The sequence below is a fragment of the Myxine glutinosa genome, chromosome 2 (genome assembly GCF_964187855.1).
Source record: "Myxine glutinosa chromosome 2, kmMyxGlut1.1, whole genome shotgun sequence".
NCBI classification, from domain to species: domain Eukaryota; kingdom Metazoa; phylum Chordata; class Myxini; order Myxiniformes; family Myxinidae; genus Myxine; species Myxine glutinosa.
In genome coordinates this window covers 229,596,963-229,611,959 of record NC_136262.1, presented here as the reverse complement: position 1 = coordinate 229,611,959, position 14,997 = coordinate 229,596,963, and the positions used below count along the sequence as shown (strand labels likewise).

The 14,997-nt window shown below is 43.9% G+C and overlaps 1 protein-coding gene across 1 annotated transcript in view; it reads left to right on the top strand.

Moving 5' to 3' along the window:
* Nucleotides 1–14,997, top strand: part of LOC137422153 (protein unc-13 homolog B) — a 745,568-nt gene that overhangs the window by 694,272 nt on the left and 36,299 nt on the right. Inside the window, exon 30 of the mRNA XM_068108912.2 lies at nt 4,696–4,752. Within this exon, the coding sequence (XP_067965013.2) occupies nt 4,696–4,752 (57 nt within the window). The remainder of the gene's footprint in view (nt 1–4,695; nt 4,753–14,997) is intronic.

Sequence of the window (14,997 nt, the reverse complement as noted above, 5' to 3'; positions counted from 1 at the left end):
TTGCACGGCAAGATAACCACGTGACCCCCACCTGGTGGCGTAAACTCAAAATAACCAACATGCGAAAACAAAAATGCAGCGCTATACGACAGAGATACTGTACTTGCACGGCAAGATAACCACGTGACCAGAACCCACCTGGTGGCGTAAACTCAAAATAACCAACATGCGAAAACAAAAATGCAGCGCTATACGACAGAGATACTGTACTTGCACGGCAAGATAACCACGTGACCAGAACCCACCTGGTGGCGTAAACTCAAAATAACCAACATGCGAAAACAAAAATGCAGCGCTATACGACAGAGATACTGTACTTGCACGGCAAGATAACCACGTGACCAGAACCCAACTGGTGGCGTAAACTCAAAATAACCAACATGCGAAAACAAAAATGCAGCGCTATACGACAGAGATACTGTACTTGCACGGCAAGATAACCACGTGACCGGGTGGCAAAAGCTCGTAACTCAGATCTCGGCTCGCATCTCAAAGCAATAAACCGCCCGAGCGACGGCTCGTATCTCGAAAAACTCGTAAGTTGGGGCACTCGTAAGTCAAGGTTCCACTGTATATATATATATATATATATATATATATATATATATATATATATATATATATACAGACTTGGCATTTAATATGGAATATTTTTTTTGCGGGGGTGAACATAATTTTCAAGATGCCTTAGAACCAAAAGTTCATTGGAATTATGTTGAAATTATTCTAGATTTTGTTAATGTGACCTTTAAAAGAAACAAAAACCACATTTGACATTTCAAAACAAATAAATTGATCCTTGAAAGTGATGTAAACTGATAGCGAATTCAATTCATGGCCAGTACTGTGTTAAAGTTCTGTACGTTTTCCAGAAGTATCTCTTTATTTTGCACATTAGCCAAATTCTTTTTAACAAAAACAAAAGTTAAATTACGACTGGGATTACGGACAGTAAAATTACAGTTCAGTACTTCGTGTAACCCCCACGAGCATTCAGGAGAGCACGTACACGTTGAGGCATGCTGTTCACGAGATTTGCCAAGGTTTGGACAGGAATCTCTTGCCATGCAGTGACAATAGCCTGCTGCAATTCACGCACAGAGGTCGGCTGCTGGTCCAAGTGGTCGATTTGACGCGTTAATTCTGCCCACACATTCTCTATCGGATTCATATCCGGGGACATGGCAGGCCACTCCATATGCTCTACACCACGGTCAGCAAGAAAGTGTTGGATCATGCGAGCACGATGAGGCTGTGCATTGTCATCTTGGAAGACAAAGTTTCCTCGAAAGGCTGCATGGGCAAATGGAAGCAATGTTTCTTCCAGAATGGCCCTGTACTTGAACTGGTTCAGGTTTCCATTCAGAACAACCAGGTCAGTTTTGCCCCCTGCATGAAAAGCAGCCCAAACGGTCACGCCACCACCTCCAGCTTGGACTCTTGGCACTATACAATCTTTGTTGTAGGCTTCATGCCCTTGTCTGCACACTCGGACGCGGCCATCTTGGCGATAGACCAGAAATCTAGACTCGTCACTGAAGATCACATGATTCCAGTGTCCTGGCTGCCATTGACGGTGCTCTCTGGCCCACTGCAATCGGCGCTGGCGGTGTTGTCTGGTCAGGCGTGGCTTTCTCAGGGGATGCCTGGCACGATAGCCTGCTTGAACCAGTCGTTGGTTGACTAACCTTCTGGATCATGGCACATTTGTCAGTTGCTGCCACTCAGCCCGAAGCCGATTAGCTGACTTTGTACGGCCATTGCGGACTAACCGGTGCAGCTGGTGATCATCCCTCCTTGTGGTTCTGCGGGGACGTCCTGGCCTCGGTATTGGAGTAGGGACACCCCTCTGAGCCTTTCGTTTCAGGATCTTTGACACCTGACCTCGAGTGATGCCATACTGCCAAGCAATAGCATGCTGTTTCATGCCGTAATTTCGTAAAGCCACCACTCCATGACAAACAGCATTGTCGAGTTGACGGACCATCTCCAGAGGAAGCGGCAATAACTTTTGGAGACGTGCAGCAGTTGTTTTCCACTAATACAGAATGCAACAACCCTTGTATACCCGACTGTGAAGCCAATCATCAAATGCACCTGTCCGTACATTTTGCCACGCCACCTGTGATATAATCCTGTTGTTGACTTCTTGCTGCGACAGACAATCAGTGACATGGTTCTTTTAACAAATAAATCACCAAAGTGTAAAAGAAATTCACCAGATTGATATACTGAGTTAAGAAAGTAAACCCAAGTCAAGAAAAAATATATATTCCATATTAAATGCCAAGTCTGTATATATATATATATATATATATATATATATATATATATATATATATATATATATATATATATATATATATATATATATACATATATATACATATACAGTATATATATATATATATATATATATATATATATATATATATATATATATATATATATATATATATATATATATATATATATATATATATATATATATATATATATATATATATATATATATATACACCTCTTTTGGAAACTGGAACTATGGTCGAAGTTTCTGCCCCTATGAATAAAATACAGACTTACTGGAGTTAGTGTTATGTTTGATAAATCTGACCAGTTAATTTTGCATTTCAAGTGATAGTTCAATTGCAGTCTGGTTACCATGCAATCACAGGAAAATTAAACAATCTGCAGTAAGCAACGTGATAATACCCAGGAATATCAAGGTCGTCTGAAAATCTGAGGGCTCTCATTGCATGGGGGCCTGTCCAGAGGGAAGATAGGTGTGTTTAACACAGACCTGTCCAAAATATTCCATAATCAATGCGATTCCTAATGCCGCATGGATATTTCCACCTTTAAGTCCTGGCCAGGTACATGTGTGCATAGTACACGTGATTCAACATAGCACACGTGGAGACTCAAAATCACGATTGTATTGAGATATTATCAAACCAGCACATGCCCATGAGTGTGTGTTTACCTCCGGATCTGGAGTAGTTTGGTACCAATGAAAACTCAAAATCATAATTGTATTGAGGAATTTATGAAACCTCCCACCCACCTTAGGATGTTTTGAAGGTTACATTTGCATCTTCCTCATATTTACATCCAAACGAGGAGTTTTCTTTGGTACCTCGTAAACCATAGGAAATTGAAATCACCTGACTAGTACAGATTTTATAGAGCAAATTTCTTGCCATCTTACTATAATTCACCAAATGTCCATCCATCCATTCGAAGGTACTGCAAAAACGGCTCAACCGATCGCAACGATATTTTGGGTGGGTATTCCTGGGACCCCTGGGAGTAATATTGGCTATATTGTTTTTCCAATTTTTCCAAGTTTTCCAATTTTCCAGTTTTTCCAAAGACGAAGGAATAATATTTATAATATTTACCGATATGAACAGTGATGTGGCTTTTGTTGAAATTCTACAAATACTGTTTATTCCACTTACCAGGAGAGAGTAGATCGACTCCTCACGAACACTTCCTATATAAACGTGCGGCTCCGAAGTAACATGGCAGCATGTGCAAAGCGACTGAGAAACAGGTGTAGCGGCCACTTCCGTGTTACAGATTCGGCGCGCACTCTTCACACATAAACGTGCGACTGAGAAAGACATGTGGCGGCCGCTTCCATTTTGCAGAATTCAATCTTTTTTCAAAATGGGCGCCATGTACTGTTTAGATTTTGATGATTTGCGTGTGATATGATTCAACGGATGTTTATATGAATCGTTTAAAATAAAAAAAAGCCTTCAATTTCTGATATTTTGCCTTTTCATTTGGGCTTCCCAATTGAAGCCCCACCCATAGGGCGGGTACCGTTGCTCGTATCACAAATGCATTCATATTAGACCAGCACATGGCACATTTTATCGATAAAGAGTTATCCAAATTTCTTCCTCCTCCCATCCCATCATGATGCACCTCTTTGGTCCTACCAAGTCCATTTTGCATCAGTACCTTGCATATCTGCAGGACGTTCCCCAAATCAACATGTAGAGATGCCTATAGTAGCAGTACCAATCTGTTCTAGGTGCAGTGAAATGGCAATATTTTATACCATTATGCCAACATATATGAATACAACAAAGATTCTCTAACACAGTGAATGATCGTTTTGAGGCAATTTTTCCCCGCTAGAGCGGGGATTAGCCTTGCGGGCCCCATGACAATCATGGTTCCCTGTTTGAGGCAATGTTTTTATGGCCGGATGCCCTTCCTGACGCCAACCCCTGGTCGCCTCTTACGATGCGCAGGGATATGGTGTACCTATTGTATTGCATCATCTCTAACACAGTGATAAAACAAAAACATGTATTGCAACAATTTTGATATTGTGGTACTGATTTCTCTGGTAACCACTGTGGGAAGCAATAAGCTCATGTTGCCGGCATTAACCCTCCATCAGAGCAAAGAGCTCCCATTTCTTCCATTGTTCTACCTGTTTGCTGATGTATACCGGCATCAGCCTTCATCAGTAAGATGAAGTGGGGAAAACTTGAGCAACTTGTTCCAAGGAAAAAGAAGGGGATAGTTTAGGCCTTGGGAGGACTTCATTCCAGGTTTTATTTTGTTTGGATGCAAGTTATACAAGCAGCTCATTAGTATATATGTGTGCACTGCCCTCTTACGTACATGTGTGCACTAATGCTCTTTGCTTTGCCTTATATTTATCCCCAACAGGGTGCCCAAATGATATTTAACGCTGCGAAAGACCTGGGCCAGTTCTCCAAGTTGAAGGTATTCTTTTATGACTCACAAATTATGATACTCATATATTTACCCTAATTGTTTGTTGTTTCACATTTGCAAATCTAGAGCTGATAGGCAGAAATTGAAGAGGGAAGATCAGGGGTTTTAAGGGGAGGTGACCCATGATATATATTTAAAATATCTCTGAAATTTTGCAAACAATAAATCAGAAATATTAAATGATTATCAGACAATTATCTGAAACATTTGTGAACTATATTTAAGGTGTCATATTTTCTCGCGCCCTCACAAAATGTAAAAGATATAGTGTTAAGCAACACAGAAATAGGGAATGAGTTATAATAAAGGCCCAAAATCAAGGTCACTACACCAACAGCTTTAAGAAAATGGCAGGATTGAGTCAATCCGACAAGTGCACCATCTTCTCTGCAAAAAAATCGAATGTCAGAACTCTAACAGCGTGTGCAGAGTAATCCACAGGAATATCTGCAAAAAGCTTAAATACCCCAGCCCTAGGAAAATCAAGGAAACACAAACCAAGGACAGTCGTCACAAATGAGGATGTCAAGCTCATGTCCAACTTGACCATTCCATCAAGCGTGAACATTGAAAACTAGGCATTGGGACCAGACCGAGTGCTCAGACATAAATAAATAAATAAATAAATAAACAGAAGGAAAGGACACCATTGCTAAATGAGGTGTGACCCATTGACTTTAACCCATTGACTTTAGCCTAAATAACATGGAAATTAGAAAAATGACTCAAATACTAGGATTTAAAATACGAAGTGTGGAGAATATGGAAGCTGAGGAGGACCAACGTTTGTGCCAGTGATAGTTAGTGATAGCCTTGCTCTTCCATTAGCCTCACTCCTGTTAAGAAAAAAACAATTATTTAATAAAAGAGAAAACAGAGTGATAATGCAGAACCTCACTGAAATTGTGAAAACAGTAGCAGGAAATATTAACGAGACTTGGTGTCATAATGGTTAGAGCATTCGCTCTAAGTCTGCGGGGTCGGAAGTTTGACCCCTAGCCGAGTCATACCGAAAACTTCAAAAATCGTACGTGCCGCTTACTTCTGGGACGCACAGCATAAAATGGCATAATAGTTTAGCCAAAGTACTGCAAAACTGGAGATGTTTAGAAGTGACAAGAAGGTGATTTGTGTTCTTCAGTGTTCAAGTATATAATTAAATAAAAATAAAGGTTTTAAAGGCTTTTGGAAAAAACATATTTTTTTTGGAAGTTTACTGCCGTTGATGCTTCCTCTTTTACACCACCCTATTTAACACGTTAAACTAGTTATTCATGTCCATTGTTTGTGTCCTTTATGATGTCCTTAAAAACAGCAAGTTTCCTGTTCGGAATGATTTTAAATTTTGTTTCACTTGCCTTACAAGCAGACAGACTAAAACAAATAATACTTTACTCCTCTGTGTGCATGTGCGGTTGGGATGAGATTCCCTACAATTTACCAAATTATAAAATTAGTTATAAAATGTTATAAAACATTAAACAAACAAAGTTATAAAATGTGTATTGGACTTGGATTCCAGTATTAATTCAGTCCGCTGCTTGCATCATCACTGAGGTGTAGATATGCGGCTGATGCAACACGTTTGCACATTGGGGCAGGAATTTGCTTGCCTCCTCATTGTGAAAGGCCTTGGACCGATAACACCCATTAATTAATGTGATGATGTCAGTTTTATTAATATGATGGAATTACAATAATCATGGCTGTCCCATAAGTTTTCTGTTTAAGGAAAAAAAAAAACATCCTCAAAACAAAACAGATATCAAAGCATGAGTAGATGACACAATGCGCTCTTAAACCTCATCATAACCTTTTACACATTGGTACCATACTTTTACACTGTATGCAAAAATACAGAACAAAAATTACCTGTGATCCCTTCTGGGATCAATACCATAATATCATTTCCTCTCGCTTCATCATCGATTGACTCATGATTAACTCATACAGCCAGCCATGACATTGCAGCTAAGGCCTTCCGTGGATTTGTCGGTTTGCCACAGTCTTGTATACTTTCCGACACGGATCTCTGCAACTGGGAGGACCTCCCTCCTGGACCTGGTTATGAATAATGGCGCTTTTCCACCGCGGTACCGTACCGTACCATACTGTAACCAAAATCCGTTTTTGCGTTTTTCAATTGCCAAGCGAACCGTACCTAAGTACCCGGATGCTAAATTTGGTTCCTACTATTGATAGGTACCAAGCGAGCCGAACCCGGCCCTATGGGTGGAGCTAGCAATACTGCAGACCTTTGATTGGTCAATCGCAATCGTCACAGAACCGTTTCAGCCCAGAAGCTCTCCAAACGGCGGATCCACAACCCTGACTGCAGGTCCACAACCCTGACTGCAGGTCCACATCAGTAGATTACTCAACATCAATGGACCCACAACCTCAAAGTTGTAAATATCTGAGGTAAATTCAGGAAGAAAGTGAAAGGTAGTCATAATGTTAATAGCTATATATGAAAGTTAACGTAACATACACGACCTGTATTCTTTGTTTGCGCCGACGAACAAGGCCCACATCTTCATAATTATTGTCTGCAAAAGCTTCTTTCTCTTTTTAGCTGTCTCCTCTTTCTGGCGTCTTTCAGCTTCTTCTCAAACAATTCCTTCTCAAACACTTCCTCTCTCTTTTTGCATTTCGCTCAAAAAAAACTCATGTTCAGATAAAACCAAAACCCGACGAAGAAGTAAAACACAGCTTCAGGTTCCTCCATAGTTGCGGAGCTGTTTACAGTTTAGTGTCGCATGAGAAATGACGTCACCACAGCGGTCGCGTTTTCTTTTCGTCACTTCAGATAACTCCGCTTAGTTTCACGATTCTGTTGTGCGATGGAAAAACGACACAGGGATTACCGTACCGAACCGTGCTGTACAGCGCCGTACCGAACCGTGCTGTACAGTGCCGTACCGAACCGTACTGTACAGTGCCGTACCGAACCGTACTGTACAGTGCCGTACCGAACCGTACTGTACAGTACCGTACTGTACAGTGCCGTACCGAACCGTTCTGTGCAGTGCCGTACCGAACCGTACTGTACAGTGCCGTACCGAACCGTACTGTACAGTGCCGTACCGAACCGTTCTGTGCAATGGAAAAGCGCCATCATTTTCCATCCATTCTCTCATGTTCCTCGTCTGCCCCTCTTTGCTCCATCCATGAATGTTCTTGTCAAAGCCAATATCTCTCTGACTATCACAAGGGAGCAAACCCAATGCTGCAGAATATGACTTTTCGCACAGGCCAACTGCCAGGCACTGCAATCTTTCTTCTCACAAAAGGATTGGACTACCATTTCCACAGCACCTGATGATGATTCCACCTGGGAATACATTCACAAAAGGCTGCTCTTTCTCATGCATCAGTTTATATCCCATCCCATCTGCGGCAATCGTATCCATCCTCTCGAGTCTAGGCGCTGGAATACCAAATTGTATCAGGTGGTTGCGGTCAAGCTGTCTGTTTTTTCACCATGGGAAGCAAAGCCCACTAAGGATAACTTTCATTCTAGCCAAAAGGCTCACAGCAAGTTTGAGTGTGCATCCTGCGGCAAGCCAGAAAGCTTCGTCTTGCAAAAACTCAAAGTGGACCTCTTCAACCAGTCTCCTTCCTCGAAATCGCGGTGGCACCTTGTCAAGTCCATCTGTGTTGTATGCTCCCTCTTCATTGCCTCGATCCTTACTTCAAATGGCATATCAGCAAATTCTGCCTGAGATGTGGCAAATTGGTTTAACTCTGTTTGCCTCCAAATGTCGTGTGCCAAATTCTTCCCATTCTCTCCCCCATATTCACATTGTCTATTGGATTTTGTGTCTTTGTCGCCTGAGAAGGTAGAAGAAGTTCTGTGAAGCCTCAAACCTGCCTCGGTGATGTGCGCAGATGGCAACAGTGTCCATTGTCTCACATCCTGTTCTGTTGCTCTTGCTCCTTCCCTGCCTGCTCAAGTCAGCCTGCACTCTCCTTTGGCTAACTCACGCCTGCCTGGAAATCAACAAACATCACTTCTAAAGGATGGAAGAAGTTATTCTCTCAAGTAGAAACAAACCAGAAAACGTTCTTCAAATTATAAGCAAAGAAATGAAATCCATTATTGCTGCCAATATCAAGCCTGGTTTCAATTAGCCAAATCTCTGACCATCAGTTTGGTTACTGTCCCAGTCACTTAACGCTGGACTTGCTGCTTGCTAAGTAATGATTGGAGACCCTAAGTCTCAAAGAAGAGGTCAGGACCATTTCCCCGAACATAAATCGGGTATTCGACACAGTGTGGCATCCTCTTTTGCTTGCAAAGATCTCTTTCTGTGGCATATAACACAACCCTCATTCTTGGATATCTGACTTCCTCCACTCATGCAGTCGACATATTGCAATAAATGGCACCCTCTCCTCCCCTCTCCCAGTGGAGGCTTGAGTGCCCCCAAGGCAGTGTGCTAGGCCGTGTCTTCTTTCTCACCGATATAAGTGACCTCCCCGATGCTGTGAAAAACCCTCTCTTCCTTTTGAGATGACTCTGTGCTATGTCATACAGTACCCCAACCTCACTGATGGGCAGACAGCAGCTGCATCACCCTCTGCTGATCTGGAAATTATTTTATGCTGGTTTGATAAATGCAACATGTCCTCAATCCTGGCAAATGTCAGTCTCACCCTGTCGCTCCAGAAGGACCATCAATCAAACCCACCTATCAATTTATATGATCAGCCACTACAAGAGGTTCAGTCACTTGAACGTCTAGATTTCACCAAAACTATGACCTCCACTGCACTGCCATATAATGTTAAGCTTGCCCGCACAGTCACCTGCGGACTGGGTATCCTCCATCATTCCAAGTCTTCCTTGAAAAATCAGAACTACTCAGTCCATAAGGCCTTTGTCTGTCGCTCAATGGAGTACTTCTCTCTCGTATGTGCTGTGGCATCACATCTGTCTCTTCCAGATTTTGTACGATCTGAAGCTGTCAACATTAATTATATCTCCCTGATGAGGCAGTAGCACAATATCTGCTGTTTTCACATCAGAGGCAGATCAGTGGCCTCTCCATTTTTTTACTAACCCTCCTCTAGTTGAGCTCACTCTGCTTTTTCAGCCCCCAAACTATCCCCAAAATCTCCAGGATGTACATGCTCTTCCAATAACTTCTGATTAAACTTCCAAAATCCAGGCTGGCTGCATACCTCAACTCTTTGGTTCCTTGCTTCTCCCGTATGCGTAACTGTCTTCCAGAGGTTGTGCTATTCCTCTCATCCTTCCATGGTTTGAAGCAGGCGGTGCACTGCCATCTCAGGTCATCCACAATTATCCCTCTCATCCTTCCATGGTTTGAAGTAGGCAGTGCACTGCCATCTCAGGTCATCCACAATTATCCCTCTCATCCTTCCATGGTTTGAAGCAGGCAGTGAACTGCCATCTCAGGTCATCTACAATTATCCCTTTCATCCTTCCATGGTTTGAAGCAGGCGGTGCACTGCCATCTCAGGTCATCCACAATTATCCCTCTCATCATTCCATGGTTTGAAGCAGGCGGTGCACTGCCATCTCAGGTCATCCACAATTATCCCTTTCATCCTTCCATGGTTTCAAGCAGGCGGTGCACTGCCATCTCAGGTCATCCACAATTATCCCTCTCATCATTCCATGGTTTGAAGCAGGAGGTACACTGCCATCTCAGGTCATCCACAATTAGCCCTTTCATCCTTCCATGGTTTGAAGCAGGCAGTGCACTGCCATCTTAGGTCATCCAGAATTATCCCTTTCATCTCTCCATGGTTTGAAGCAGCGGTGCACTGCCATCTCAGATCATCCACAATTATCCCTTTCATTCTTCCATGGTTTCAAGCAGCGGTGCACTGCCATCTCAGGTCATCCACAATTATCCCTTTCATCCTTCCAAAGGTTTCAAGCAGGCAGTGCACTGCCATCTCAGGTCATCCACAATTATTCCTCTCATCCTTCCATGGTTTGAAGCAGCAGTGCACTGCCATCTCAGGTCATCCTCAATTATCCCTTTCATCCTTCCAAAGGTTTCAAGCAGGCAGTGCACTGCCATCTCAGGTCATCCACAATTATTCCTCTCATCCTTCCATGGTTTGAAGCAGCAGTGCACTGCCATCTCAGGTCATCCACAATTATCCCTCTCATCCTTCCATGGTTTGAAGCAGACAGTGCACTGCCATCTCAGGTCATCCACAATTATCCCTTTCATCTCTCCATTGTTTGAAGCAGCGGTGCACTGCCATCTCAGATCATCCGCAATTATTCCTCTCATCCTTCCATGGTTTGAAGCAGCAGTGCACTGCCATCTCAGGTCATCCACAATTATCCCTTTCATCCTTCCAAAGGTTTCAAGCAGGCAGTGCACTGCCATCTCAGGTCATCCACAATTATTCCTCTCATCCTTCCATGGTTTGAAGCAGGAAGTGCACTGCCATCTCATGTCATCCACAATTATCCCTTTCATCTCTCCATGGTTTGAATCAGCGGTGCACTGCCATCTTAGGTCATCCACAATTATTCCTCTCATCCTTCCATGGTTTGAAGCAGCAGTGCACTGCCATCTCAGGTCATCTACAATTAACCCTTTCTTACTTCCATGGTTTGAAGCAGGCAGTGCACTGCCATCTCAGGTCATCCACAATTATCCCTCTCATCCTTCCAAGGTTTCACTCAGGCAGTGCACTGCCATCTCACGTCATCCACAATTATTCCTCTCATCCTTCCAAGGTTTCACTCAGGCAGTGCACTGCCATCTCACGTCATCCACAATTATCCCTTTCATCTCTCCATGGTTTCAATCAGGCAGTGCACTGCCATCTCAGGTCATCCACAATTATCCCTTTCATCCTTCCAAGGTTTGAAGCAGCAGTGCACTGCCATCTCAGGTCATCCACAATTATCCCTCTCATCCTTCCAAGGTTTCACTCAGGCAGTGCACTGCCATCTCACGTCATCCACAATTATTCCTCTCATCCTTCCAAGGTTTCACTCAGGCAGTGCACTGCCATCTCACGTCATCCACAATTATTCCTCTCATCCTTCCAAGGTTTCACTCTGGCAGTGCACTGCCATCTCACGTCATCCACAATTATTCCTCTCATCCTTCCATGGTTTGAAGCAGCGGTGCACTGCCATCTCAGGTCATCCACAATTATCCCTTTCAGCCTTCCAAGGTTTCACTCAGGCAGTGCACTGCCATCTCACGTCATCCACAATTATTCCTCTCATCCTTCCATGGTTTGAAGCAGCGGTGCACTGCCATCTTAGGTCATCCACAATTATCCCTCTCATCCTTCCAAGGTTTCACTCAGGCAGTGCACTGCCATCTCACGTCATCCACAATTATTCCTCTCATCCTTCCATGGTTTGAAGCAGCGGTGCACTGCCATCTCAGGTCATCCACAATTATTCCTCTCATCCTTCCATGGTTTCAAGCAGGAAGTGCACTGCCATCTCATGTCATCCACAATTATCCCTTTCATCTCTCCATGGTTTGAAGCAGCAGTGCACTGCCATCTCAGGTCATCCACAATTATTCCTCTCATCCTTCCATGGTTTGAAGCAGCAGTGCACTGCCATCTCAGGTCATCCACAATTATCCCTTTCATCCTTCCATGGTTTGAAGCAGGCAGTGCACTGCCATCTTAGGTCATCCACAATTATCCCTCTCATCCTTCCAAGGTTTCAATCAGCTGTGCACTGCCATCTCATGTCATCCACAATTATCCCTTTCATCTCTCCATGGTTTGAAGCAGCGGTGCACTGCCATCTCAGGTCATCCACAATTATTCCTCTCATCCTTCCATGGTTTGAAACAGCAGTGCACTGCCATCTCAGGTCATCCACAATTATCCCTTTCATCCTTCCATGGTTTGAAGCAGGCAGTGCACTGCCATCTCAGGTCATCCACAATTATCCCTCTCATCCTCCCAAGGTTTCAATCAGGCAGTGCACTGCCATCTCAGGTCATCCACAATTATTCCTCTCATCCTTCCATGGTTTGAAGCAGCAGTGCACTGCCATCTCAGGTCATCCACAATTATCCCTTTCATCCTTCCATGGTTTGAAGCAGGCACTGCCATCTCATGTCATCCACAATTATCCCTTTCATCTCTCCATGGTTTCAATCAGGCAGTGCATTGCCATCTCAGGTCATCCACAATTATCCCTCTCATCCTTCCAAGGTTTCAATCAGGCAGTGCACTGCCATCTCAGGTCATCCACAATTAGCCCTCTCATCCTTCCATGGTTTCAATCAGGCAGTGCACTGCCATCTCAGGTCATCCACAATTATCCCTCTCATCCTTCCAAGGTTTCAATCAGGCAGTGCACTGCCATCCCAGGTCATCCACAATTATCCCTCTCATCCTTCCATGGTTTCAATCAGGCAGTGCATTGCCATCTCAGGTCATCCACAATTATCCCTTTCATCCTTCCATGGTTTCAATCAGGCAGTGCACTGCCATCTCAGCTCATCCACAATTATCCCTTTCATCTCTCCATTGTTTGAAGCAGCGGTGCACTGCCATCTCAGATCATCCGCAATTATTCCTCTCATCCTTCCATGGTTTGAAGCAGCAGTGCACTGCCATCTCAGGTCATCCACAATTATCCCTTTCATCCTTCCAAAGGTTTCAAGCAGGCAGTGCACTGCCATCTCAGGTCATCCACAATTATTCCTCTCATCCTTCCATGGTTTGAAGCAGGAAGTGCACTGCCATCTCATGTCATCCACAATTACCCTTTCATCTCTCCATGGTTTGAATCAGCGGTGCACTGCCATCTTAGGTCATCCACAATTATTCCTCTCATCCTTCCATGGTTTGAAGCAGCAGTGCACTGCCATCTCAGGTCATCTACAATTAACCCTTTCTTACTTCCATGGTTTGAAGCAGGCAGTGCACTGCCATCTCAGGTCATCCACAATTATCCCTCTCATCCTTCCAAGGTTTCACTCAGGCAGTGCACTGCCATCTCACGTCATCCACAATTATTCCTCTCATCCTTCCAAGGTTTCACTCAGGCAGTGCACTGCCATCTCACGTCATCCACAATTATCCCTTTCATCTCTCCATGGTTTCAATCAGGCAGTGCACTGCCATCTCAGGTCATCCACAATTATCCCTTTCATCCTTCCAAGGTTTGAAGCAGCAGTGCACTGCCATCTCAGGTCATCCACAATTATCCCTCTCATCCTTCCAAGGTTTCACTCAGGCAGTGCACTGCCATCTCACGTCATCCACAATTATTCCTCTCATCCTTCCAAGGTTTCACTCAGGCAGTGCACTGCCATCTCACGTCATCCACAATTATTCCTCTCATCCTTCCAAGGTTTCACTCTGGCAGTGCACTGCCATCTCACGTCATCCACAATTATTCCTCTCATCCTTCCATGGTTTGAAGCAGCGGTGCACTGCCATCTCAGGTCATCCACAATTATCCCTTTCAGCCTTCCAAGGTTTCACTCAGGCAGTGCACTGCCATCTCACGTCATCCACAATTATTCCTCTCATCCTTCCATGGTTTGAAGCAGCGGTGCACTGCCATCTTAGGTCATCCACAATTATCCCTCTCATCCTTCCAAGGTTTCACTCAGGCAGTGCACTGCCATCTCACGTCATCCACAATTATTCCTCTCATCCTTCCATGGTTTGAAGCAGCGGTGCACTGCCATCTCAGGTCATCCACAATTATTCCTCTCATCCTTCCATGGTTTCAAGCAGGAAGTGCACTGCCATCTCATGTCATCCACAATTATCCCTTTCATCTCTCCATGGTTTGAAGCAGCAGTGCACTGCCATCTCAGGTCATCCACAATTATTCCTCTCATCCTTCCATGGTTTGAAGCAGCAGTGCACTGCCATCTCAGGTCATCCACAATTATCCCTTTCATCCTTCCATGGTTTGAAGCAGGCAGTGCACTGCCATCTTAGGTCATCCACAATTATCCCTCTCATCCTTCCAAGGTTTCAATCAGCTGTGCACTGCCATCTCATGTCATCCACAATTATCCCTTTCATCTCTCCATGGTTTGAAGCAGCGGTGCACTGCCATCTCAGGTCATCCACAATTATTCCTCTCATCCTTCCATGGTTTGAAACAGCAGTGCACTGCCATCTCAGGTCATCCACAATTATCCCTTTCATCCTTCCATGGTTTGAAGCAGGCAGTGCACTGCCATCTCAGGTCATCCACAATTATCCCTCTCATCCTCCCAAGGTTTCAAT